General features: G+C 42.0%; 1 protein-coding gene across 1 annotated transcript in view; it reads left to right on the forward strand.

The window, feature by feature from the left end:
- The first annotated feature begins 1237 nt into the window (after positions 1-1237).
- The window catches only part of ALPK2 (alpha kinase 2), a 34485-nt gene continuing 8363 nt past the window's right edge, over positions 1238-27359 (forward strand). The window contains exons 1-8 of the mRNA XM_026866007.1: positions 1238-2855; positions 12356-15203; positions 17715-17862; positions 20648-20775; positions 20887-20922; positions 22988-23262; positions 23382-23470; positions 26984-27201. Of these exons, the coding sequence (XP_026721808.1) occupies positions 1359-2855; positions 12356-15203; positions 17715-17862; positions 20648-20775; positions 20887-20922; positions 22988-23262; positions 23382-23470; positions 26984-27201 (5239 nt within the window). The 5' untranslated portion in view covers positions 1238-1358. The remainder of the gene's footprint in view (positions 2856-12355; positions 15204-17714; positions 17863-20647; positions 20776-20886; positions 20923-22987; positions 23263-23381; positions 23471-26983; positions 27202-27359) is intronic.

The following is a 27359-nucleotide window of genomic DNA, read 5'->3' on the forward strand; positions in this document are numbered from 1 at the left end:
CCTTGCAGCCAGGAGAGAGACATTGGCTAAAAAGGTCACGATGGGAGAAGCAGAGAGAAGACGACGAATGAATAGAGGTGTCTTTAAATTGCCTCATCATGGTAGCAGGATTGCAAGGGAGTTTTTCTTGTTGTTCTTCATGTTGTACCACTTCTGTGAATAAGAATAGGTCACTGTTTTTCAGAGCTTTTAGTCTGGCATCTTCCACAAGATAAAATTTACCTGACACCCAGTTCTGTTACACTGCTTTCCCTGGTGAGGGGTGGCGGGCGAGTACTGCCATGGTCAGCGTGGGTACCCTGTGGTGAAGAGTGACCCAGAGTGCCTCTAGTAGTATACAAAAACATCTCAGGTGTATAGATCCTAAGATCTGGGAATGCTTAGGGAACAATTTATTTTTCACAAGGAGAGAGAGATGGTTCCATATTTCTTTGGATTCAGATAATGGAAGGCTTTTTGTTGTATTTCACTTTGTTGTTATGTAAATTCTGTGTTGCTACAGCATGTTGCTACTTTACAGTTGTTTCAGAGTGAGATTCAATATGAACAGGAGGTTGAAGCTAACCAGCCTGGGTTCATTGTTCTCTCGCCACAGAAATTGCAAAGATCAAGCCAAAGTACAGTAGGATTGCTTTAAACAGAAATAGCACTATAAAATCTAACTAGACATTGTTCCAGGTATTTCCACAAACAAATTTGAGAATTTATGTCCCTATGATGCCAATTCAAGGAATAGCTCACTGTAGTGCCATGTGACTACTAAAACAGTAGGTACGTGGTACCTGGGCAAGTCATGCACATGTGAAATTTTACATTGTCTGCAGATTACTGTGTGCATTTAGAAATGCCTATATGATGTGTGCTAAAGCCGATTTTGTGTAGCTACACGTACATGCAGGCATGCTTAAGAATTTGGTTTTGTAGCACAAATCACTGGACAGTTACAGTGGGCTGCGGTTAAGTGTCATTGCACGGATAACTGGGTTATAGTTACTGCTTTAATGTTTGATCTTGATTTTTAAATAATGACTTATTTTTTTAAAAATTCTTGCAACTGTGTGTCAATTGTCCACCTTTTAGAAAATATATACCTGTTTTAGAAGTAATTTTAAACAGGTTTCTTTTATTTGCAGGTGCACAGAGCAAGATCTGCACTCTATTGAGGAGTACCTAGAAACAGTTGACAGCTAGAATGACCTGCTCTTCAGCTTTTGTTGAACTGGAATCAGATGCAAAACCCAAAATTTCCCCAGAATTCATTGTTGACCTAAATGACAACGTGGGAGACTACAGGGTAAAATGAGCACAACAAGAAACATTTTGCACAACACAGGAGTTACCCCTGTAAGTGTGACCCCATGTTGATTTCACCTGATTCTGACTCTTCAGAAATCAGTGGTTTACTGCTTGAGAAGCTCAGAAAAGCAGAAGTATTGTCCCCATTTGAGAAATCCCACAGATACTTGCCTAACACAAAAGACAACATGGATGTAAAAAATGTATTTAAAATCCAGGAGAAGATTTCCTGCCTCAGGGATTTGTCAGAGCATGGTGATTGCCTAATTAATTTTAACAGTATGGTGAGTGTCGCTGCTGGAAAAGCAGAGAAGTGCTGCAGCAGACAGATGCATTCCTGCCCTTCAAGTGCACTCCCTCATCACACTGACAACTGTTGCCTTAGCACGGAAGACTCTGTATCTGGCCAGTCTCTGGCTGACATCCAGGCATGTAAAAAGACTGGGCTCGGTAGACCTCTAACCATGGGCACCCTGTTCAGTGAGCAGGCAGATACTCCCATAGTAAATCACAGTTATTTTGTGAAAGATGATTCTCAAAACTCTGCTGCTGTTCTGGAGATTTATGCAGACAAAATTCCAAGTGTAAGTGATGACTTTTCTGGTGATGACCTAGAGTATTTTCAGTGTTCAGATGTGCTGACAGCGCATGAAAATGAAATCTGGCAAAAGAAATTACAGTTTTTATTAGAAAGTGATGATGAAGATGATTTAAAACTGAGTAAGGATTGTGATGGGTGTGCTTACTTCCTCACTGAAATGCCTTGTCTGTTCCAAGTGTCAGATAACACTACGCCTATGGATACCACCATTGGCTTCTGTGGTCATCACTCAAAATTCAAAGGAGTAAATGTAAGGAGAGACCCCTCTACGTACAGCCAGTCAACTCTGCAGACAGAGATGACTCTCACTGTTGGACACCACCAGGATAAAAGTACCAGTCTGAGAGACAAAGAAAAGTACAAAGTGCTTGTTGCATCTGCAGCCATCGAAAATGACCATCCCAGAACCGAGGAAGAAAATAATGGAAGCAGCCACTCAGCTGCCGGTTTCTCAACTGACACATCAAAGAACAAGGATAATCTGCATGCCAAGGCAGACACCTCTACTCATGGCATAGGTGCTCCTTTGACAAATCAGGCTTCAGAGACAATGACAGAAAACAGCACGGACAAGGACTTGCTGGGTGAAAGCACGTTGCTGCTAGAGGAGGAGGGAAGAAATTTGCCGGAGGAAAATGCAAGGCATGCCTACTGTACCTTAACGGAAAGTCTAAGAAGAAACCTTTTAAAGTTGTTAAACCCTAAAGAGCTTTGCAGATATGTAAGTAATATAGGACAATCTTTTCAGAGTGCAGCAGAGGTTAAGGAATCCAGTGCTCCTTTTCCCAGTCAGGAAGGTGTTGTTTCAGTACAAATCCCCGAGGAGCCAGAAAGCCTGCAAATGCAGGCTGGTTTGTGTCATACAGAAGAGGCAGAGAAAGACTGTCATTGGGAAAGGAAAAGGACTTGGGGCCTGTCTCAGCAAAATCAGATGCCAAGTGAAAATGTCTCGCCCAGGGTAAGTAAAGTGTTTATCATTTAATAGAAAGAGCTGCTCTACTGATTTTATTCCTGTTTGTCAAAAATTAATGTAAAATTGAAATTACTTTGACAGATACTATTCATGTACTTCTGAATGACAGCTACGGCTGGGCAGGAAATCTGGTTTTGAAAAAGGCCCAGATAAACCAGAGGCTGTTCTAATTATAGAGTGAGACTGATAATACTAAGAGGCACTAATGGGACTCTGGACAGCTGGATAGGGAAATCTGATATGTAGGCTATTGCACAGGTCTTATCAAGGTAATGTTTCTTTCAACCTAGAAAGTTTCTCAAATACCTACTGTGAGAAGAGAATGTTTTGATTTATTTTCTTTTCAGTTCATACTCAACAAAATTGTCATCCACTTACAGTGCTGGAAATCTAAAACAAATCAACAGGGATTTGCTCTGAATTTATAACAAGGAGAGAATCCAGAGAGTTCATGTTACAGAGGTGAATGGAGCTTTTATTTTTAAAACTAAAACAATAAAAGTGTCAGATATTCCAGCTAAAATATAAAAACCAGTTAAAGATAAAAACCCCAAAGTGACATTCTCTGTGTACTTGCATATTTCATGCTTTGGTAGGAAATCAACTGGGGAGGTCAGCATAGTTGTACAGATTGATATGATGCTCCAGTGGTTTTCATAAGTGGGAGAATTGGATCATATTTTTTATTTTATGCAGTAAAGACTGAAGATGTATAAATACATATGTATGAGTATTAAATAATGAATAATCTCATTATCACCGACTTTACTGATTTGAAGGTGTGCAGATAATTGCACAGAAAAAAAAAATTTATGACAAACACAAGCTTTTTCCAGTTCCGCATGCTTTTCTTCATTTGTATTATTTAGGCAAAGACGTCTCCCCATTCTGGGTAGTAGACTGTCTTTAATCTAACCACTGGGGTGTCTTAAGCAGTCAAAAATCACTGAATTCTGCCTGAAAAACATCTCTGTTTTTATAGTACATAAAATTTTATAGTACATAAAATTCCAATCACATTTTAGCAGCACATAATGTTCTTATGATGGGGAACGCCACCACACTGAAATTAACCTGCTATGGTTTGCAAGAGGTTGTCTCATTCTTTCCAAGTGCAGCACAATAATTTAAATCTCAGAAGCCCCTTAGTAAAGAGCAGCTGTTCTGTTCCCATAAATGCCTGGGCCAAATTTCGAATTGGCTAGTTAGACTGTACCTGTAGTCAGTGAGCATTTCTTCTGTTTGTGTGTCCGTGACCAAAACTTTACATTTGGTAAAAGTTAAGTAGGAAAGGAGTATTGGCGTACACAAGAGCTAGAGATGAGCACAAACCAAACCCCTGTTTTTAAACATGCATGAATGAAGATGAAATTTAGGTGTAGGTTCAAAAGTATGTGGTCTTGAAAATGAGCCAAACAAAAGCATCCTATCTGGAAACTATAGCACAGGGAGAACGTGAGCAGCTCCTCATAGCTCTCATACAGTAAAGCCAGAATCTCCTCAGCAATCTGCTTGTGTAACCTAAGGGCGGGCAAGACAGAATCAACCTCCCGTGGCTGCACCCAGGTTTACGTGAAGCGCACTGTGGTGTTAGCTGGAGCCCAGCGCCTGAGACAGCTCTGCCCGGAGCAAGGCGAGGTACAAAACCCACAGCTGACTGCTTTGGAAGAGTGTTGCGTTTTCCCTCTTGTGTGGTGAATCAGGTCTGTTGAGAGGTACGTAGCAGCCACAGAACTGCAGCACTAATTACCGAAGGATTTACACTTCCCCTTAGTGCCAAGTTGCCTCTGACTGGAACAACCTCTGCAGCCTGTCTTGTGCGGCAGCTGCTGCGCTGGGTGACTTACCCTGCTGTGAGATGGTCAAGGTGGGAGGCTCCTGGCTCCTCTCATGACCTCGTGGTCTAGCCCCAGGTGAGATTATTTATTTATGTAATGCTTCAAAGCAGCTTAATTAGTAGTAGGTGCTGAGAGCCAACTGTGCCAGCTGTATGATATTACAGCCGGGAGGCTTCCCGTTTGCAGTGTGTCATTCCAGAGCTGGTCTCTGTTGAGCGTGCAGCCAGCAGCCTCGGCACAGGGTGCGCCGTCGCTCCTGAGGTACGGAGCCCGTGCCGCTGGCCTGCTGAGTGCCAGCGGTGTTGGTGAGTCCTGCTGGAACCGGCTGGTTTAGGGGGATTCCAGGGCATAAAGAAAATACTCTATGTTTACGCTGATACCCCAGAAAGAGTAGCCTGTGGTGTTTGTGTATTTCTAAAGCTTTTTTTTTTTTTCCTGTGGATTAGATCTACTATTCATCCTGACATTATTTTGTTTTCACTCGTATTGGAACAGCCTGCTCTCATAAAATTTGAGATGCTTGGTTTGACCTTCCTGACAAAGTTACGTCACTTCTAGATAATTTAAAATTTTATTGTACAAAAAAGAGAGAAGCAGAATTGACTGAGAACTTCCAAGTAATCAGGTGATGTGGTTGTGCACAAGAAGTATTTGGCTAGCACATAATACCTCGGCTTTGTTAGGTTCCAGGTTAGCCAACATTGAGAGGACTGCATAGGGGCACAAAGCTCTTCATCTGCTGGGCTACTGGTCCTGTTCAGCCTGTGAAGGTGGTGGCTCACTGCTGCTGTGTGTAGTGTGCTAGAAGCTGCCATGGGTGATGGAGAACTGTGATTTAGAGCGTTCCTCTAGTGGTGTGCACTGTGCTTCAGCGCTGTCACAAAGGAGAGGGTGTGTGCTGAGAGCAAGGTGCAGAAAGAGGTGGAAAAGGTGAGAGGGGAGGGAGGATCTGGGTTACACAACAAAGGAAGAGCAGAAGTAAACTGTTTGAAAGGGTGTCAGAACAGTTATGTCAGGTTAACTCTGACCATGAGCAGTTACATTGAAACCCAGCAAATGGTTTTACATAGGCCAGTAAACAGCCCTTGGATGGGAACTGGTTTTATGGCTGGCTCTGAATGCAAAATGGGTGAGGACTTCTGTTCAAAACCAGTAATGAGTAAGAATTGTTGTGCATGCCTGACACATCCTTTTCAATCAGCTTATAGTTGTTTCATGTTTTGTTCAGATGTTTGGAAAGAACACCTTTGCCTCTTGTCTCATTTGAGTGAATAGTTGCTGGAAAAAAGGGAGGCTTTCTGAGCTCTAGTCAGTTATGGGGTTTTTTGAGACATGTATTCTTGCTCCCTCTTGGTGCAGTTTGTCACCACTAACAGTTCTTTTGCTGGAATTTTGAAAAAATGGTTTGCCTGAAACTGTTTCCTATGACAGAGAAAGCTGGGATCCAAATGTCCAACTTTGAGCCTTAGCAGAAATTAGGACTGTAATTTCTCAAAGTTGTTAACTTCACTGGAAAGTTTTGCACTCTCTAAAATCCTGAAGTAGTCCTTGTGTGCAGGTTAACTGTCAAGCGGTTAGCATGCTTTTGTTTCAGAGTATTGTATTCATAGTGTGTGCCACCGATCTACTGGGAGAGGTTCAGAGGCTGCACCTCATCTTTCTCACAGGCTAGAGTGGCTGGTGCATCCTCGTGAAAAGGTGGCCTGGCCTCGTCAGACTCTTGCTCTGCGTCTGCCCGAGACGGGAGCTGGACCTTCCCAGGGCAGGGTGCGGGCCTGGGCAGCGCGCCAAGGGGCAGGAGCTCTGCATCGGCGCGGGGGGGGAGGCCTGGTCTGAGAGGCTCGGGGCACGCAGGCTGCGGCACCAGCCCTGCTGGTGCAGCAGGATCCACGCTGGGGTTGGCGGGTAACATCCCGTTTTGTCACCTGCGTTGTAATTAGCTCCAGTCTTTCCTGGGGGACCCACAGAAAACCATCCCTTGGAAAATGCTTACCGCTTCAGGACACGGACCCGCGACAGGCAGAGAACTCGCTTTCTGTCCTTTGAAATACTCTAGTGCTTAACTTGGTCGTCTTCTGCCTCTGCAGCAGGAGTAGCAGGATGTGCCTGTCAGTAAGCATCTGCAGGATAAAATATAGCTCATGTCTTGTTTCACCTGTTTAAAGCAGTTGAAATAACTACGGGTACTAAGTTATTTTAACTAATACAAGGCAGGTGTGCCATTTAAAGCAGAGCGTTATTTCAGGAAAGGAGTTTGAGTGGCATTGCACAAAACAGGGAAGGAGAAAGATCCACTAAGGTGTTGCTGGAGAACAGTGTAAATTAAAAGCAGTTCTAACCATGGTGGATTTGAGTGAGCTCTGATCCAGAGGCGGTGATACACTTACTGTCTGTATTCTAGGGATGGTTTGTTACACTCCATTTGTACAAACAGAAGGATAGAAATGTAACATGGAGGCTTTATTTACAGGGGAGAATTACCTTGCTTAACTATTTCGTCTTACAGAACAGTGAGAAACCATGAGGTAAAATTAATCATCTCATTTCGGAGATTAACTTCTTGCTTTTATTAACAGAGGTGGCTCTGGTGAGAGACTGATGTATAAATTATACCTACATTTTGTAGGGGAAAGAGGACCAGAATAGCCTTAACTCATGTCTACGGAGGGAGTTTATTTGCATGTGAATGTGATAATTTGTCACTCAGTTCAGAAACAAACTTTGTCACATTGGGTGAAGATGGTCTGTTTCTCAGGTATGGCAAAGGGAGCAGAGAACAGCAGCTCGCTCAGATTATACTGCGAAGATTCTTGTGATTCTCTGAGGTGCCTTTAAAAAAAATCACGTGGAAAAGGGTCGTTTTAATTCCAGTTTATACCTTTTTATCACACAGCAGTAAGGTGATTTAGCTGCTGTTCTTTGCTTTATCACAACCTCATGTATTTGTCTTCCTTTAATATTTTGTCATGTTATAAAGATCCCAGCTTTACATTTATTTAGGAGATAATTATGATGTATCGGTTTTGTTGTCAAGAAATACTTGTAAGTAAAGATAGTGCCAGTATCACTATTGACTCTAGCTAATAACAGAGTTTCTGCAGAGCAGAGGCAGACTTTTTACAATTTTGCCTTAATTCCAAATCAAAGCATTTGTATTGGTGTTTCTGTTTAACCTTCGCTCTATCAAAATATTTTGTCTGGAAGTATATCATTTTATTCTTTTAGTAAGTTTTATATTACTTTTATATAACAAGTAACTGCTGTCTTTGATTTCGGGTCACTTGCAACCCAGGCACAACCTGTAGGGTTGTGTCCTGTTGATGCAGTTCTGAACGTTGAAGCGCAGGTGATCTATACATTTCTTAGAATGCTCCCCAAGTATTTGCTAATGCTTGTTAATTCAGTGTTATTTAAAGCCGGCCACTGAACAGCACACAGCTTGCCAAGCTTAAGAGCCGGTCAGAAAGGATCTCTTACCTTCAGAGAAGCTGTCATTCCCACCAGAGTGGGATCCACTGCAACTCAGAAAAACGAGGGAATATGGGATACTGAGTGCCAATACCAAAACAAGAGGTAGGGTGCAAGGTAACTAGACCATGTAAATGGCTCTCTCTTTATTGCCACAAGACAGTCAGTGGCTTTCAGAGCCAGATGTTTGGTTTTTTTTTTCCGAAAATTATATCTTTGATCTAGTGCTCATTTAAACTTACACATAGCTTGCATAGTTACTCAGCACTCTACAAGCACAGTATGGCAGTAAAGCCATTAGAAGAAATCATTAAACATGTAAGAGGTTGGCACCCAAGTTGGCTGATATAGTGGACTGAATAGGAGACTTCCAGATCTGGAAATGAACCAGCCCACCTTGGGCTGAAGGGACAGATCAGTTTAACATTTGAAGCCACAGAATGGGTGCTGTTCCTTGATTCCTGGTGACGTGAAGACTTAAAACATTCAAGAGATGTTTCGAGAGGTGACTTTAAACATTCTGGGGGAATTTCACTTCACTTGTAAAATGTTTTGCAGGCCTGTAGGTCACCAGTTTGGTCATCTGTGTATTCTATTCTATCATAGATATGCAGAGACTGGCAGATGAAAATGACCTATCAAATGCCATGAAGAAGTAAATCCTTTTAAATTTATTTGTCTTTTCTCCATGTTCTCCCTTATTTCCTTCTGTAACTCAGGTGACAAAAGTGCTTTCTTACTCCCTATGGTCCTTCTTTGCTTTTTATTTAATTGTTCCAGTCAGGCTTTGGAACAGAATGGTTCTTGTAGGCAGAGCAAGAAAAACCCAAGGAAGGGTCCTCCTTAGATTGCGATTTTACAATAGATTAAAAAGCAAGCTCTGGTTTTGAAGTGGCTGCTTCCATTTTCCTTTTACATAGCTCTTACGTAGCTGACTTATCTCTGCTTTATTCACGATAACTGTGGCTTTATAATGAAAGCATATGGACTGTGTATTTCATGTATGAGCTTAAATACAGAACCATGATTTCATCCTTCTGTCATCAAGCACCAGGCAGTTTGTTACACACACACATTAAAATCCCTTGTTCTACTGCATTCACATAATTAAATTTTCTAGTTTGTTACAATTCTTTTGTCACCCTTGGAGTTAAGCAGACTGTCAGGTAAATGAAACAATTGTTAAAATGTGTGGCATTAAACCCTAGCAATCTTCTGTGAGAACAGGGATCAAAAACCAAATAGAGTTGCGTAGTTCTAGGACTGTGTTAGCTGAAATAAATCTAATCTAAGAAAATACCAAAGTTAAAGCCAGCAAGGTTTCCTAAAACATGTTTAAAGTGTTTGCTTTTGAGTACTTTCAAACAAAAATAACGTGGAGCTGATTATCACATACCCTAGGAGCACATATCTCTGTTAAATATCAATAAAAAAATTAATAAATGTGCCACTGTGAGGCTTTAAATTGCATTCTGCTTTCAGACCCACTTTTGTCAAATGAAAGGCAAGGCACTCTTTTGTCATTGTATTTATTTTCCAGCCATCCAAATGTGTGTCTAGACTCCACAGTGCTGCATTGTAAATGCTGGAGACAGACAGATGCCAACATGGACAGACACACAGATTAGGTAGATAAAAGGGTGCTTGAAATAATCAGCCCACTTTCCAGTGGGCATGAGAGCTGTCTGTTTTCAGGTTCATACCAACAGCAGGTAGGAACTGATTGATCGTGTGTCGAACACACTGAGCAAGAATTCCACAGGTTTTAGTAAAAGCTGTGACTGAGACTGCTCTGGCTGTAAGAAATATGAAACTAAACTCTGCTTTCCAGAGCTTTGTGGGGGAAGTGAAAGTGGCAGGAGGAGCACTAGGCTCAGAGCAAATGCTCAGAACCGACTGAGAACTGGAAGAACTGACTGTAGAGACACACCCAGGCACCCCTGGGTGAGGGAGAATGCATGTGTCTGAACTCAGACCTGCAGAGCAAACTTGGTCATGAGAGCAGAGGGGGCTGCAGTGTGGAGCTGCGGCTGCGCGGCTCAGGGTTTCTGGGTAAGTATGCGCTGGCCAAGGAGTTCTGAAGACAGAGTGGTGGCAACTACATGGTGCTTGGGGTGGGGACAGCAGTTAAAGTCATTGACAGAAATTTTCTGTATCTTTTCCTTCCCCATTGTCCACAGCATGTAGTCAGCTCCACATCCTACTCAAGCTGAATGGAGAAACAGAAAGGATGAAAGGAGTTGCAGCTGAAGTGGGTGGCTTTTGCAGCAAAGGAAAGCAATATTTACTACAGCTGGTAATCTTTTACCACGAACTTACGGAAACTAAGAGCCTAGTGTCCAAGCAGCCCCTGCCTCTACCAGAGCACACAGCAACTCACGGGAAATCCTTCATTACATATCCTTCACCAAGTAACAACACCTGCTTCTTTTCAGAATTATTTCTCTGAATTGTGCCTGCCAGCAGTCACTGCACATTTGCAGCTCTGCTGTAACCCAGAGCACTCGCCCATTATGCGTCACAGTTGTTAACTTCAGCCATCCAGCACAGCACTGCAAGTGAGCAAATAGCTATGGATGGAACTGGGACTCATGAGGGAAAAAAGCCAACCCCAGACAGTTATGAAGTTGAGTTTGTGGCTGGATAAAAGCTAAAAAATGAAAAATGTATGAAAATACTGATGGATTTTTAAACTCGGTCTGATGTTTTTAACATTGCTTTATTTCTGCTGGGAGTCAGTGCAAAGCTTCAGACAACCACTAGAAAGATACATAGTCAAACATACAAACTAATTAATGAGGTCCATGTTGGTATATCCTGTTAAGGGCTATTTGAAAGTATTTTTTTTCCAAAGGTTGACTGCTAAACTGCTCTCTACTTTTATAGATTGTTCTGCAAAGTGAATGGTATACCAGAAGCATTAAGCATAGGTCATTTAGGAAACAATGTGTTTTGTCTAGTAAAAAATTGTAGGCTTTTCCATGTATGATTTGCTATGAGTGAAACATGCTCACCAGCTCCATGGAACTGATTTAGACCTGAAAAGAACTAGAGAAAATCCTGGAGAACAAAAGCTTGGCAGGGACTCTGGAACAAGAATTTAAGAGTGAAAGCTTAGTTTTGAGGGGAATGGTGAACGGTTCAACACATTTTTTATGCCAGACAGGTGGCAGCATTTTTTTTTCTCCCATGCAAGCCCAAACATCAACTGGTTGTTCTTTTTAATAAGGTCTGTGCTCTTTGCATAAATTAAGTTCAGTTCGGCTTAGTTTAATTCAGGAATGGATTGTTTCTACATAAAGTGACAATTTGAATATTTTGATGTAGAAGAATAAAGGACATGCAGGAGGAATATGGATTATCATTTCCCACCCAGTATTCCCAGTGGTATCCTGAGGTGGCAGTGCATGTCCCATTGCTAGAGGAGGGCTGAACATGCCTTAATGTTGAGCAATTCATTATCCCCTCGACAGAGGCAAGTTCTGGCATGATCTCTGGCACTCTCTTTTGAAGTGGGACTTGTCACCTCAAAGGGGTCTGAGGTAACCCAAGACAAATTTTGAAGATGGCTTAAAGCTGACCTAGAAGTGTTCATTTCTTGGTAGGAGTCTTGTTCTGAAGTATGTAGCACATCAGACTTGGGGTTAATTCTCTGAAACTTTTCAAGACTGATACATAGTAAGAAAGCATCTTTGTGAAGCTTTAGATACCAGTGCCCATGATGGAAGCAAAGGGGGAGGCAAGCTTCCAGAAAACTGGTCTGGGTAGTTCCAGAAACTCATCAGTTTGCATTATGTAATAATTACATAAGTATGGTGGGGACACTCTGACTGTTAGCAAATGGCATAGATATAACTTTTATTTTGTTTTGGTTTATCTGTTTTTATCTAGCTGGACTGTATCAGTCATTGATCTTTATCTTGATTGTATTTTATATTTCTCAGCATTTGGATCCTGATCTGGAACTCACCAGGGTTCAAGGCTGTTAAGACCCAGGAGTTTGGTTTCACAATCCATTAGGTTGATAGCTACAAGTCAGAAACCTGACTGTTGACAAACATTAAAAATAAATTTATTTTAAAAAAGTTAGGTACATTTCAAGCCAGGACTCTAGTTCAGGCCTGTGTCAAGCAGGTATTCTAATTTTTAATGACATTTCTCTTTTTTTCTTCTTTGTAGAATCAAGGTGCTAATCTTAAAATCTTTACCCAGAATTGTGAGAGACTGTGTATGGAGCCTGAAATAGAAAAGAAAGACATCTTCGTGACTTGTGAGAGTGCAGGAACCATCCATCCCACTTCAGAAATGCTCTGTACTGAAAAGACATTACAAGCAAAAAATGAAAAGTCACAGATCTATTCTCAACACCATGTGCCTTGTGATAAGAGCGAAAGTTATCACCAACAAGTCTTCTGTGAACAAGGTATTAGTAATGGCAACAAAGCAAAGAATGATGTTTCACCTTCTCCTTTATGGGACACAGACTCTGTTCCTGATAAACAAGAATGTTTATGTGCTGTTCTCTCTTCTGCGAAGCTATGTGACGAGCCAAGGGAGGGAGAGCAGAGGTACAGTTTTGACTTGCATGATAGCAATGGCGCAGATACTCTCTGCAGTCTGTCATGTGATGAATCTCTGTTTGAAGCTGATCCCAAGTCAGTCCAGGAATCTGGAGAACCTGGGTGCAAAGGAGATGCTGGTATATCTGCAGTGCATGACAAGCTGTGGAAACTTCTTCATGAAGATGACTCAGACTATCAAATCCCATTTGAAAACCGGGGGATCACAAGCCTAGAAATCAGGCCAACAGATACCAAAGTCACAGAATTGAACTTTGTCCAGGAGACCTGTTCTGATCAGCTTTTGCCAATAAATACGATGAAAGAGGAGGAACCTATTACACAGCCAGCTAGTGGACAAAAACCAGAAAATTGCTGTGCCTCTAATATCCTAATTAAAACAGATGAAGTGTGTAGCAGTGCATCAGTAGGAAACATTTGTCTTCCACAAGTGGTAGAAACAGATGGTATATGTCTAGATTCTAGCACTGGAAATAAAACGGAAGCACCATCCATTCATGTTTCAGCAAATAGTATCATCTTAAATACAGGAGAGTGCTTGGAGCAGAACCCAAATCAGATGTTAACTGACAGTAATGGATCCATTCAAACGACTGTGTCTTGGGAAGGAAAGCTTACCATTAATAATGCTTCCCACACACGTGAGGCAGATTGTCTGCAAAGACTGAAAAATGCTCACAGTGGTGATTTAGCACATGACAAAGAAAACCCAGCTTACATGTCATATAAGTCGCATGGGACAATTGGACAATTACTTCATGCTGAGCACAACGTCTCCTTGATAAATGAGTCTGTAACTGGTAAAGGGTGTCATTTTAGAGACCCAGCAAGAAAAGAGCTGTCTTATTTCCCCGAAGAGAAGGATATCTTCCCCAGTGAAAATACCAATCAGCTTACACGTGAAGAACAGTCTTCTGTTATCACCATACATAAAAATTCTGAAGAGAATTTACATGAAAAAGGAAATCAATCAGGCTTGAACAAACAAAACGACACTAATTCTGACAGTTATCATCTTTCAAAAAATACTGACTGTCAAGATTTTCAAGTTGTTTCTAATGCACAGAAATACAGTTACGTCATGCAATTGCCTAATTTAATTAAGACTCCTGAAACCATCACACATAAGAATCTATCCCGAAATGTAGAACGACTGACAGGAAAAGTAAAACAAGAAGTGGCATTCACCGTCTCTTCTGGGGATCCATTTTTAAGAGATTTTTATGTAGAAGTGCCCAGATATGAACCATGTAAAACAGGAGAACAGAGAGAGATTTGCATAGGTGATGAACAAAGGGCTGAAACTTCCTGTGACTCAGGAGTTAGTCATGTTTCAGAGAGTCAGACTGCACTTTCCCCTCATAATACATCAGAACAACATGTATCTTTCGCAAACAGCACCTTCAAGTCTGAAGAGTTAAGAACTGATTCTTCAAAAAATCACACTTACGCACCTGGAAGTGTAACTTCAGTTAGTACCCTGCTGCTTAGAAAAGCTCAGAATGAGTACCGCAGCGTAGCAGATGAGGATTATAGAAAGATCAGTAATCAGTTAGGAATCCAACAATTGCCTGTAAAAGTAACAAAGCTGCCATTCCTCACACCGGTAAGGCAGACGGAGGGCCTTCGTTCCAGAATGTCAGCAGTGGAGTGTTCTGGCACAGGAAGTCAAGTAAAAACTCAGTCCACGCTAAATGCAGTCAAAGTAGATGAAAAGCTGGAAACTTTCTGCAAAACATTGCAGGATCAGTCCCATAGGGTACCTGAAGAAAACAAGACGAAAGCAGTCTTTTCCGAAAAGAAACAGATTCACAGAGCTGTTGAATGTAACCCAGGTGAGGCTGAAACGAAGTCTCCTTTGCACGCTTCAGTTAGCTCCAGGGCTCGGGGATGGTTCATGAATATTGGCACTAAGCAGTCCTGTCCTGGCTTGATCTCTTCCAGCAAGCTAACCCGGGTTGCTAATTCAGTTAAGTCTACTGAGTGTGATAAAGATGGAGAAGTCATGACATCAGAGGGTGTAGTAAGTGGTTTAGTTAATTTGCCACCAGCTGATTCAGGGAACAACCAGTATTTTCAAGAGCACCCACCCTGCAGCAGAACTCGGCCGTTCTCCTTGGCGTTGACCACGTATGATCCACTCTCAGTCAGTGCAGAAGGGCTAAGAAATCAGGAAGGGTCAAAACCCTACCAGACGTCCCCAGCTGCTGCTGAGCCTGAGCCCATCAGATGTAAACAAGACATAGCAAAGAGTGGGCATCTAGCTGCTGGAGCTAAGAAGAAATTGCCACCAGCAACACTGTCAAAAAAACCCCGACTAGAGGAGAGAGGAAATATCAGCAAGGATCCTAGCTCTGTTAAAAAGTGTGTGAAGAGCGAGACAGGCATGATTCATAAAGAAGATAGAAAAGAGCAAAGGAAACTAATTTTGAAAAAGGATAGCAAAGGTAAGAGAAAAATGAGTTTCATTTTTGTCCTTTCCCATCGTTCTGGCTACAGTATGAAATTAAAATTCGTTGAACATACCGCAAGCCTCCTTTGGTCTAGACCACGTCAGCTAAAGGTGTTCTGCCCTCACTGATTTTAACTTCCAGTTCTGTGAACTTAGTAACTAGTGCTGTGCCCATGCCACAGAGCCATACCCTCCCTAACATCCTTTTGCTAGCTGGAAAAATATGTTTATGAACTTTTTAATCTGGTTGAAACACTTACTTCTTCATTTGTCCCTTCGAGTAACTTCAGGGATGTACAGCATAATGGTACCACCTAACTGCACACAGCATAGCAACTGCAAGTGTATCGTTACGTTCCCACAGGGCTGTGGTCCCAGTTACACTTCTACACTGTGGCTCTCAGTGTACCCTCTCTTGGTTGTCAAATGGTTTTATGACTAGCCAAGTATTACTGTTAGTTGTAGGGTGCCACTGATAGACATGATGTTTTGCAGTCTTCTCTGATGACTGATGGCCGGTCCTGCATTCCCTTACACCACTGTAGGTCATAAATGGCACTGCTGAAATTAACAGTATTAAACTGACAGATGACAGTTCCTTGAAATGAGATTCAGGTTGCTTGCCAAAGTCTCCAGGGGGTTGCTAACAGGTAAAACAGAATGCAGACAGGAGTAGCAATAGTGTAACAGCTAGACAGGCGAGGTATTTGTGGTTTCTATGGATACTTTGCAAAGACCAAGGTCACTTTTATGTTTTGATGTTGTATTTCATATTCACATCAGAAAATAATTTTATAGATCAGAGCAAGACTGAACAGGTAAGCTACACAACTATGAAGCTCTGCAGAGATTCTAATTAGTGTAGTCTGGTGAGAGTTGTACTTTTCCAATCATATCTTAAAAAAACCCAAACCTTTCTCTGTTTGAAGATGTGTCCTTTGCCAGAAAACCCAATGTGTGGGAGGAGAGACATGTTCTTTCAGAGCAGAGCAAGCAAACTGCAGTTACTGAGAAATGCCTGATCTGTTTCCATGTACCTGAGACTGTGCTTGAAAAATGTTTTATAGGCAGCATCATTTCTTAACCTGCTTCTGATCGGCTTCAGTCTAGACTGAAATGAATGTCTGTTTGTACTTGAGAGACTTGTGTGGACCTTTGCCCAGCATTATTGGGAGGGTGGTCTGGTTAGTCTGGGATATACTCAGTGTTCTCTTTCGTATCCTTTTTCATCTGCAGGGGGGACGGCTTTGTGGTTAGGGCAGGGAATCTGGAGCTGTTAGTTCTATTTACAGTTCTGTCACATACTGTCTGTGTCATTTTAGCCCTGATTCAGCAAGGTTCTTAGGCCTAAGGACTTAAGTGACTGCAAGTTAAACATAGCAGTGAATTCCAGGTGCCTGACCCTTCGAGTTGGATCCAGCATTCCTTTGGCGTTAGGTGGGGAAAGTTAAGACTGCAGGAACGGGATCCCCGAGGGAGATGTGTCATGCCAACTCATTCAGAGTGCAGCAGCTCAGAATTAACACAGTAGGACACCTAATATCTTGCATTTTACATCCCATACATTGAGCAGGGATGTGTCATGATCCCAGAATCTTTCCCTATGTATGTGCTGATTTCTTTTCTTTCCGAGTACCCCCTATCCTCCTGCTCACACCATACCCATGTGCAAAGATGCTGGAGCGTGCTGTGCCAACAGCAAGTCTTAGCAGAGAACCAGGTTATCGGGGCCTTCCCCAGACTGAGCAGAGGGCTCTCCTTCTTTAAGCTGAGATGGTCAGTGTTTAGCAAAAGAACCGTGCCCTGTGGCTGGAAAGATAGGGACTTTCTTTAGAGATGGGAAGTTAAACCAGTGAAATTGAAGAAGGAAGCAAAAGCTGCTGACATTACCAGATGCAAATATCTAACCACTCGTGTGGGGTCTTCCCTCCAGCTGTGTTTTAAAGGAAATGGTGCCACCACTGCACCTTGCAAAGCATCTCATCCTGGCAGTGAGTGTTTGGTATGTTCCAGGAGCACCTTGGAGACTGAGCATCTCTGGGACTTGAAAGTCTTTTCTCTCAAAGGCTGTGATCAGTTAAAAAAATCTGCTGGTTACAAATATTCAGTTAATATGCATTGTGTAACCATATGGCATGCTTTACCTTTGTGTTGTCTTTTTGCTGATAAAACCAGCTGGTCCTTTAGTCAGAGAGAATGTGTTTCGACGGAGAAATTACTTTATCTCGATGCCTTTTCAGGCTAGAACTTCCCTTGGGTCCTATTCCATAAATTCAAAATGTTTTTGCATTGAAAATATTTCCATTGACTGTGTGGGGCACTGAATCAGTCTTTTGAAACCTCTGTATTTTAAAGCCTTGGTTTCTACATCAGAAGAAGTCACAATTATTTACCAGTGTTGTCAGATTGATATTCTTAACATCTGCAGGTCGTTCTGGGATTCCTTTAAAATGCCAAACCAATATAATTATCTTCTAATCTTGAACTGTGGCTCTTCTGTTTCAAGCTCCCAAGCTGCTGAAGGAAATCCAAGCAGAGTTGTTCCCTGACTGCTCTGGAAATATTAAGCTGTGCTGTCAGTTTGGTGACATTCATGGTGACTCCACCATTACATGGACTAAAGATTCCAAGTTACTAGCTCGACTGCAGAGAAGGTGAGTGGATGTTTCTGAAGGACTGGTAGTTTCTGCGTAGCTTTTGGGAAGATATGCCAGTGATTCACTCTTGTACCTGTTAAGAGGATTAGTATGATAGGTGCAAAAATTACGTTTAAGCAGGGTAATCATGCAGCATATCTTCATGCAGGGCATTGATACTGGCCGTAGCTTGCATTCTATCACTGGTGTTTCCTCTCAGCCTGTTCATAACCAGTCTCATCCAACTTTCAAGTACTGTAAAAGATCAAATGAAGTTTGAACCTCATCACCCAGCCAAGCAGCATAAACATGCTTGGTTAGCATGTGAGAGGCTGTCTGTCCTTGTGTGGTGGAAGTGAATTGCTGGAACCACTAGCACGCAATGTAGAGCTCGACAGGGTTATTCTGTGGTATCGATCCAGGCTGGGGGATGAATAGGTTGAGAGCAGGACTTGGGATACTGGTGGACCGTGTGCTGGGCTGCACCAGCAGCAGCGTGGGCAGCAGCTCCAGGGAGGGGATTCTCTCCCCCTGCTCCACTCTCGTGTGTCCAGCTCTGGGGTCCCCAGTGCAAGCAGACGTGGGTCCAGAGCAGAGTCACAAAAATGATCTGAGAGGTGGAACAGCTCTGCTGTGAGAAAGGGTGAGGGAGATGGGGGGGTTCAGCTGAGGAGAGAAGGCTCCGGGGGGAACCTCTTGTGGCCTTTCAGTATTTCAAGGGGGCTTATAAGAAAGATTTAGAGATTTTTATTTTTTTTTACCAGGGCCTGTGGAGACAGGACAAGGGTCAATGGTTTTAAACTGAAGGAGGGCAGGTTTAGGTTAGATCTAAGGCAGAAATTCTTCCCTGTGAGAGGGGTGAGGCCCTGGCACAGATTGCCCAGAGAAGCTGTGACTGCTCCCTCCCTGGAAGGGTTCAAGGCCAGGCTGGATGGGGCTTTGGGCAACCTGGGCTGGTGGGAGGTGGCCCTGCCCGGGGCAGGGGTGGCACTGGAGGGGCTTTGAAGGTTCCTTACAACCCAAACCAGTCTGTGAGCCTGTGATTCTACTTTGAACTTTATATTTGGTATCGAATAGAACTTGAAGCTGGTTTGATTAAACAATGGGAATTGTATTTAATGAAGAATGATCTCTCCCCTCAACCCAGCCCATTAACTTGGCTCAGGGTGGCTCGAGGTGGTGCAATGAGAAGGGTAGCAGTAAAAGTTTAAGGTCTTTATCAGGATCTTTCCAGCTTTTCTTAAAACTCAATTTTTATTATATGAGTTACTTTCTTCCATGGCAGTAGTGACATCCTTATCACGTGGCTCTTAAAAGCTGTTTGCAATGTTTCAGAAATACAAAATTAACATTACCCCATGCAAAAAAAAAAAAAAAGTTTCCATCAGAATGCATAATTCTGTGAAAACAAAAGGCTTTGTAGGAATGCATCTCCTCAGATGGTCTTTTAAGTGGAGAGAAGAGGTTGCACGGGTTGGTTAAACTTCCCATGTTCTGATTCTTGTTGGTTTTACTATACAGATTTTGATTATTGTATTACAGTGTCCATTTAAATATTATTACATATCTGCTAAATAATTTTTCAGATTTTTGACAAATAAACAGTGCAGACATATCAAATTTATCAGTTTTTGCAGTGAAATCAAGTAAAAGATGATAACATAAAATATTTGAATTTTATCTTCATAAGATAAATTATTTCAAAATATTGGAAATAAAGTGAGATATGTAACATAGATTTAGAGCAGGAGAGATTACTGGTTACAAGTTTTACTTGAAAAATGCTCAGTGGAAATCTTCCTTCCTTTGCATCACAATCAAAATTTAATTAATTGTTTCGCGTGTACCCAAGCACTGTTACTACTTTTGGAAATATACATCAGTCTACAGAAATACATGATCTGGGCTGTTGAGTACCTTTTAGATTTTACTTTCAGTAGGGGGTTATTACAGGAAATTAGGCAGCAAATCATTGCATATTTATTACCTGTCTAGACATGGAAACATGCGTATTGAAAAATACTCTAGTAATAATAATATATGCTAAGTAATTTAATTTTAAAACTGTTGTGGGATAAAATCGTTCTTCAGTGTGCCAAAATGTCTGCCAAAATGTCATGCAACTTGATGCTGCCAGCAAAACTGTGCACACCTTCGCTAATTCATTTCACAAAAGCTTTAAAGCACAATAGCCTGGTCTCCAAATCCTGCCCCAGTTATCTGGTTTGCTGAGAAATACTGCCATGGGCATCCGCTGTGGTACATGTGGGAACCTTCATAGTCCCAGAGGACTTGCCACCCAGGCACAGCACTGTTTCCTGGGCTTTTAGTGCTTCCAGAGCCAGCTGGGCTCTGCCAGTGCTGGGCCCACACTCACGTGTCACTGTGCCCCTGCTGGTTGCGTCCGCAGGCATCGGGGGGCGAGCATCGAGCCTGGGGAGGAACGGGGGAGGCGGAGAAGAGGGGTCGGTGCTGAGGAACAGCACACAACGTCTGGGCTTTCACACGTTCATACGTTATACCTTGGCCATGATACTGATAGGAATATTAGAATGCCTTTTGGTGTGATTTAATTATTTTTTAATTTGATTGCTCTCAGTATGTGGTAGGATCATCTTTTGTGAAACACAGGCTGAATTCATCTAAGCAGGGTGAAATAAAATATTTTGTCTATTTGCATCATACTTGAATCAGTCTTACAGTGAGGAACAGAAATTCCAGGGACAGGAGGATAGATATATGGAATAATCAGGAAAGATTTTCTAGAAATATTAATGTGGAAAATTAACCTGTTCTGTTCCAGTGCTCAGGATGACTCTCCTGTCTCTTTGGCGATAGCTAAAGCCAGTAACAAAGACCAGGGAATGTACTATTGCTGCTTGAATAATGCGTATGGAAAGGTGACTGCTGAGTTTAATCTGACTTCTGAAGGTAAAACCCAGTTTATAATTTTGATTAATAATAATAGCAGTTTCCATTGATTTTTTTATTTTTTATTTTTTTTTTTCCCCCTACAAAATCTGTTTCTTTGTTCCCTTGTAGTATTGGAACATCTTGCAAGTTTTCAGAATTGTGAAGGTAAGTACACAGGTCTGCTCGAATGTGGGCTCAAATGTTTGTTCTGTCTGCTTTCCAAATGGAACAAAGGATGGAAAAATATAACCAGACTGAGCCATTTTGACAGTTATCCTATGGGAAGCTCTGGGAATCCCTTGAAGCCATTGAATCGGCATTGTGTTTTCACGAGCTGCCTTTCCCTTTTTGCACTCACCTTTGCTGCACCATAAGAGATAAAATTTGCTTACTTCATGGGAGTTCTGTAGGTGAAATTCCCTCCTGTCGGAGGGGGGGTTTGTGCAGGGCGATGGAGTACCCGCCAGGACAGACGGTTGGTTTGCAGTGGGCAGAGTGGCCGCTCGTTAGGGCGATGCAGGAGCAGCGGGGAGTAGTGTCACGTTGCCTCACGCGGAGGCGTTTTCGGCAGAGAACCTTGCAGTGGTGGCTGCACACGGGGTCTTTGCAAGTCACCTGCTGTGTAACTTTACTCCAGGAGAAGGATGGGCATGAGGATTTGGAATGCTTTCCCCATATGTTGTGTTTAATCACACTCGGCCTATGTCTTGCTGAGCTGCAGCTAAAGATAGTGTGCTGCAAATTGGTTTATCATTTCTGAACATGCTGTACTAATAGAATTCTTTGTTTGGCCAACTGATTTTTCTTTCTAGAAGAATAAAATGAAACATTTAGTTCCTTGTTAAAATACAGGACTTTTCATGTAACAGCATTGTATAACTTTTGATCTACAAAGAATTTGTGGTGTTAAGGAGCCACTTAATTCTAGCTTTATACATGCACTGTTCCCTCTGTGCTCCAACGAGAGGCAGTAGTGTACAGAATCTAAACCAGAAGGCCTTTGTTGCTGCAAACTATACACCTTTTGTTCTCCTATTTATCTTTTTCACTGATGTTCCTTGAAATGTTATGATTAGAGACTTGAAGTGCAGTTAGATTTTTTTTTTTTAGTTTCAGTGATTAACCTTAACCACTTTTTTTCCCTTATATTTTTTTTTTCCCCATTTTTATTCCAGTAATCACTTAAAAGTGTGAAATCCATAATCCTGTTTTGATTTCAGCCATAAGAAACTTAGGCACACATTCTTACGCTACTGGTACCTTCAAAAGCCACAGGTGTGGGGATAAGAGAGATACGATTGTACCAATTTCTCCTGAATATAAAGATCACTAAACCTGATGTATTTGCTTTTTGATCGAAACTGACACGGTCATTTATAGAAACATGCTTCTTATTCAAAATCACTGGTGTGGATATAAATCATGTTATTTTCTTCTACCTTTGCTAATAAACCTGTCTTTAAGCTGGTGCTTGCCAGATTGAGAAGAAACACTCTACCACGCCCGTCTGCAGCGCTGGAGCTGACGTAATGACGTGGTTGGTAGGAAAGGCATGTTTCCACAATGGTCATGTTGGACCATTGGATAAGGACCGAGACCTCTTTCAGCCAAGTGCCCCTATGAATATGTTGGTGGAATCTTCCCCTGAAAACATTCCAAGCTGAAAGCTAAAACAAGCTCTTGTTGTACCAGCAACTTCTGGCTCTTCTGAAAAGATGGGCTAGTTTCAGAAGAATGTGATCTGAACACACTGGGCACAGAACTGTGGTCTACTTTTGAATTCGTATCTACATGCACTGCTGCACTTCAGCTTTATTACTGTCTCTGCTTCCCAAAAGAGCAGGGTTGGCAGGATCTCTGTATTCCCTTAGTGCCTCTTTAGTTCTCAGTCAGCTTCACTGACTTCATGTTCATTTGAAGCTCCAGTTTACATCTTTCCTGATAGTTTTAAAACCAACTTTTGTGATCTTTACCTCTGTTTTTTATTTGCTACACTCTTGTTTTCTTTCCTTCTGAGCCCGAACTGCCACCCTTCTCCATGCTGGCCATAGATGGTAGAGGCAACAAGCTATATTTAGAGGAGCAGGGTCCCAACCCTGTATTAACACGTTAGGCCATGTATGCTGTTTCCACTGAGCATTTTCTTTAATACTCTCTATAATATAGATATGTGTTTGTTCCTGTGACTGCAGAAGGATGTTGCACAGAACAAAGTGGTGTTGTGTTTTAGGTGTGGAAGAAATTGAGTTCATGCAGCTCATGTTCAGAGAAGATTTCATAAGTGACAGCTATTTTGGTGGAAACCTGCATGGAATAATAGCTACAGAAGAGCTCCACTTTGGAGAAGGCATGCACCGGAAAGCCTTCCGGAGTAAAGTGATGCGAGGCCTCGTGCCGGTGTTCGGCCCCGGGCACCCCTGTGTTCTCAAGGTGCACAACGCTATCACCTATGGGACCAAGAGTAAGGACGATCTTGTTCAGAAGAACTACAAACTAGCCTTGCAGGTGAGCTGCCCCTGTCCTTTGTCAGCAAGAATTGTAGGGAAAAGCTGTCTTGCAAATATTCAGATGATCTGTTAAATGTTTTGAGTAATATTCCACAGATGTATCTGTTTGTAATGTAGGAATGCTACGTCCAAAATACTGCAAGAGAGTATGCGAAGATATATGCAGCTGAAGCTGAACCCTTGGAAGGCTTTGGGGAAGTACCAGAGTGAGTATCTATCTATCTTTATAATTATGTGCACATACACCCGTGTGTATATAAGTGTTGTCCTGTGCCACAGCTATCCACTGGCTGTTGTTAGCTGTAATGACTAAAGAAGAAAGAGGAATCCCACGAACAGCTGGAGTCATGACCTAAATTGTACTGAGTATCCAGGTGGTGAGAGACCATTCCCATTAGAGAAGGATAATGAATAAAGATAGTAAATAGCAGGCAAAAGGCATGATTCTGATATAAATTTAGAGGAAATTTTATTCAAGTTAGTGAAATAACACCAGTAGGTGATACTACTAGTATCATCTGGCAACAGCAGTAGGGGATAAGTCAGGCCTTCCAATTTCCCATTAAAAATGAGTTCTTGAGAAAAATCCCGCTTATCCTGAAGTTGGAATGAAGTCACTCTTCAGGCAGGTTTTCTATGTATAGAGAGTCTTAAGCCAGAGAGCTCAACTCTGATTCTAGGTTTCCCAAAGACTACTCTATTTGATTTCAGAGGTTTTCCATTTCCCAAATATGTGTACATCAGACTAATAGCTAAATAAAGGTTTGCCTCTGCTTAAAGTGGCAACTTGAGGGTCTGGTAATGGATCTTTTTCAAAGGACTTGCTGTTCGAGTGTCAGGCTACTGCAGAGTTGAATTTGCAATGGATATTTGAAATTCTGTCTGCCTTGTTCAAGGCTAAGACCTACGTGCCCGGCAACAGGTTAAATCTCCATCTCCAGTCAGATGACACAGGATCTGCTCATCTGCACTGATTCCCTGGAGAAAAGTACCACTTAAAACGCAGCCTCTGGAACGATTCCTTAAAGCCATCTTTTCAGGATTAGAAATGGTGATGGAGATGGCTGTGAAATCTTTTAGGGAAAATATTTGTGCAAGTCAGCTTCTTTTCTGGAAATATATTGCTCTTGGTAAAATTAGTGTTTGAGAGATTTCTCTAGGCATGGGATATAACCTCTAGTTTTGATATGAGAGAGCGGGCACGTACCCTATGAAAACTGAAGTCTGGTGCAAATAATAGGCACATGGAAGGTTCAGATCTGGTGCTTTACTCTAAACAATTGGCTGGAAGACAGCAGATAGGAGCAAAAAGAGATAATGTGCATTTGCTTTTGGTTTGCTTTTTAATTTGAAAATTTTAAGGCTAGATTCCTTTTTTCTAGCCAGCCCTTGTCAGACCATACTTGTATTTAAAAGAGCGTATATTCCTTGGAACATTTTAAAAGATAGAGGAATGTGGTCCACGTGTCACCAAAAATGGGATAAAAGAACTTAGCAACTCCAATGGGATGTAGATAAGCAGACACTCCTGTATTAACAGCTGGGGGAGTGTCTCACAAGCAGTGCACACCTAACTGGTGTAGCATGCTGATTATATAGGATACAGTAATACATATTAATCACGTTCTCATACATAAATATGTTAACTCCCATAACTCATTTACTTATTCCCACCTCTTTCTGGTCACGCGCACTTGAGTCCTGAAATGAGTTGGGGACTGCTTTTGTGACCACCACGGACTGCTGACCTAAAAGAAAGACCCTCCAGTGCCCTTGTCCCAAGGATTTTTGGCTCACTTAACATGCTTTGAGGCCCTTTCACAATGTAACTTTTAGAACACCTGGTCTACAGGGCAGTAAATCTTCCTTACCAAACAGTCTAACAATGGTACCTCGTCAGGAGTCTTACTCTTTGTGTAGAAACCTGGTTAATGATTATCACTAGTCTACATGGCCTCAGCCTGGGACTTTAAAAAAGATCTTTGTAGCAGCATAACTGGTTATATAGTTACTCCTAAATCATTCCAAATCATCCAAAATCATTAAAATCAGCTCAAATTAACAACAAATCAGTAACTGACATTCTCCAGAGTTGGCTCTGAAGCTACAGCCTTAGCCTGCTTGTGCATGTCTGGCTGTAAGAGCAAGCTGAGGAAATGACAGAGGAAGCGCTGCCCTGTAACAGTCAGTGACCCAGCAGCTGGACAGTTAGAAAAGGGCAGGAGGGAGGTAGAGAGAGACTTGGTGCTCTTGAGGTTACTTACAATAATTCCACAGTGAAGTAGTACTAACATTTCTATTAACCAGCGACCCATTTATTTGCCTTTGTGTGCAGTGATAGGAAACTATGGAGCCTTCTATACTAACAGAAGCTGTTCACCTTAATGATACTGGTAGAGTTCAGCTGCTTTCATACCTTGAGTGAGTAGGTTAGAACTAAGTAAGTGCCTAGAGTTGCAGTGATTGTTTCGTAGAATGCAATGAACTGCTGGTATAAAGGCCTTTTGTACCAGTTTAACTGCATGTGCTATAACAATAAGAGTAAAATATCACAGCAATCCATAAGTTAATGGTGTCAGTAAAGCTTGATTGTGGACTAGGACTGGAAGACTTACACAGAAGTGCTCTGGTTATATGTGGTTCTCCGTCCCATGGCTAATTCTTCTAGACCTCCTTTCAGTGTCTCTGGAGCGCGTGCGTACATTCGCAGTTCTGCCCTTTCCAGAAAACAGTACAAATGTGCGTCTGGAAGGAACTATACCCCCTCTGGCAGTGTTGCTCTAAGAGATAAGGCTGTTGGTCAGAAAGCAAGTAACTAGAAACCTGTTCTGTGGTGACAGTCATTTCTCCCATTTGTTCACTCTTTCTGTCTGGGAAGACTGTGAAAACCCCAAGTGAAATTTTATTTGATATTGGATGTGGGTTTTTGGCATGGTGCATCTTTAGACATAAATGGACCTAGCCTGGATTCCTACAGAACTTTGTAAATCTTTCTGGCTAAACTAGTTCAATTTCTAAATGAATAAAATAAGACAAGTGTTTTCAAGTTTACAATTTCTTGAAAGCTTTATACAGAAGTAGCTGAAGTTTTCTGACCTGGATCCAAACTTTGCCAAAGTCCAAGAATCTTCAGATTCTATATTTTCACTTGAGCCAAGTTGTCTTGACCATCCGATGATCTTTCTAGAGACTTTCTTGTTTCCTCTTACTTACTGGTAAAATAGTTGCATTGTATTTTCATTCTCAAAAGTGTTTGCCAATTCTGGATGTGTCAGGTTTTAGAAGTCAGTCTGAGAAATCCTCCATTTAGGCTGGTCTTGGGCAAAGCTCGTTCTGGAGTGGATCAGATTTGCAGGTGCTTAACATCCCCCAAAGACTGAATTATGCATCAGTCAGACCCAGCATCTAAAGCAGTGACACTGCGAAATAAGCAAGCGCCATGTATTGTGCAGAGTTAGGTATGTAGTAGGACAACGTTAGAAAGCATGCTTTGAAAAAATTTACATCTGTGTAAATAATACAAAGAAATAAGCACATAGAGGATAATACGATTATGTTATCTACCTAGAAGATCCCAGTCTATCCAGATGTCTCCTGACTTGGTTTAGACTTGGTAGCTGTTCATTCTGTCTCTCAGGTCACTGACCACTTTGACTGTTTCTTGCTTCTTCATTGACAGAACTCTCTGGATTTAATTATCTTTTATCCCTTGATTTCAGGATCATTCCTATTTTTCTTGTTCATCGCCCTGCTAATAACATCCCCTATGCAACAGTGGAGGAAGAGCTGATTGGGGAATTTGTGAAGTACTCTGTCAAGGATGGCAAGGAAGTAAATTTCCTGCGAAGAGACTCAGAGGCTGGCCAGAAGTGTTGCACCTTCCAGCACTGGGTGTATGAGAAGACCAACGGGAGCTTGCTTGTCACTGATCTGCAAGGTGAGTTTTCTGAGTGGGGGCAATAAAATGTTTTTCCCATGGCACAGGCTGGTGACCACTCAGAGTCAATCCCCGTAGCTGCAGAACTCCCAGACCGTTATTTCTGAGCAATGTTATTCTTGGTTTTCTGTGTCTTGTTGGCAATGCTGAATGTGCTC

The sequence above is a fragment of the Athene cunicularia genome (genome assembly GCF_003259725.1).
Source record: "Athene cunicularia isolate RWA chromosome Z unlocalized genomic scaffold, athCun1 chrZ_part1, whole genome shotgun sequence".
Taxonomy (NCBI): Eukaryota; Metazoa; Chordata; class Aves; order Strigiformes; family Strigidae; genus Athene; species Athene cunicularia.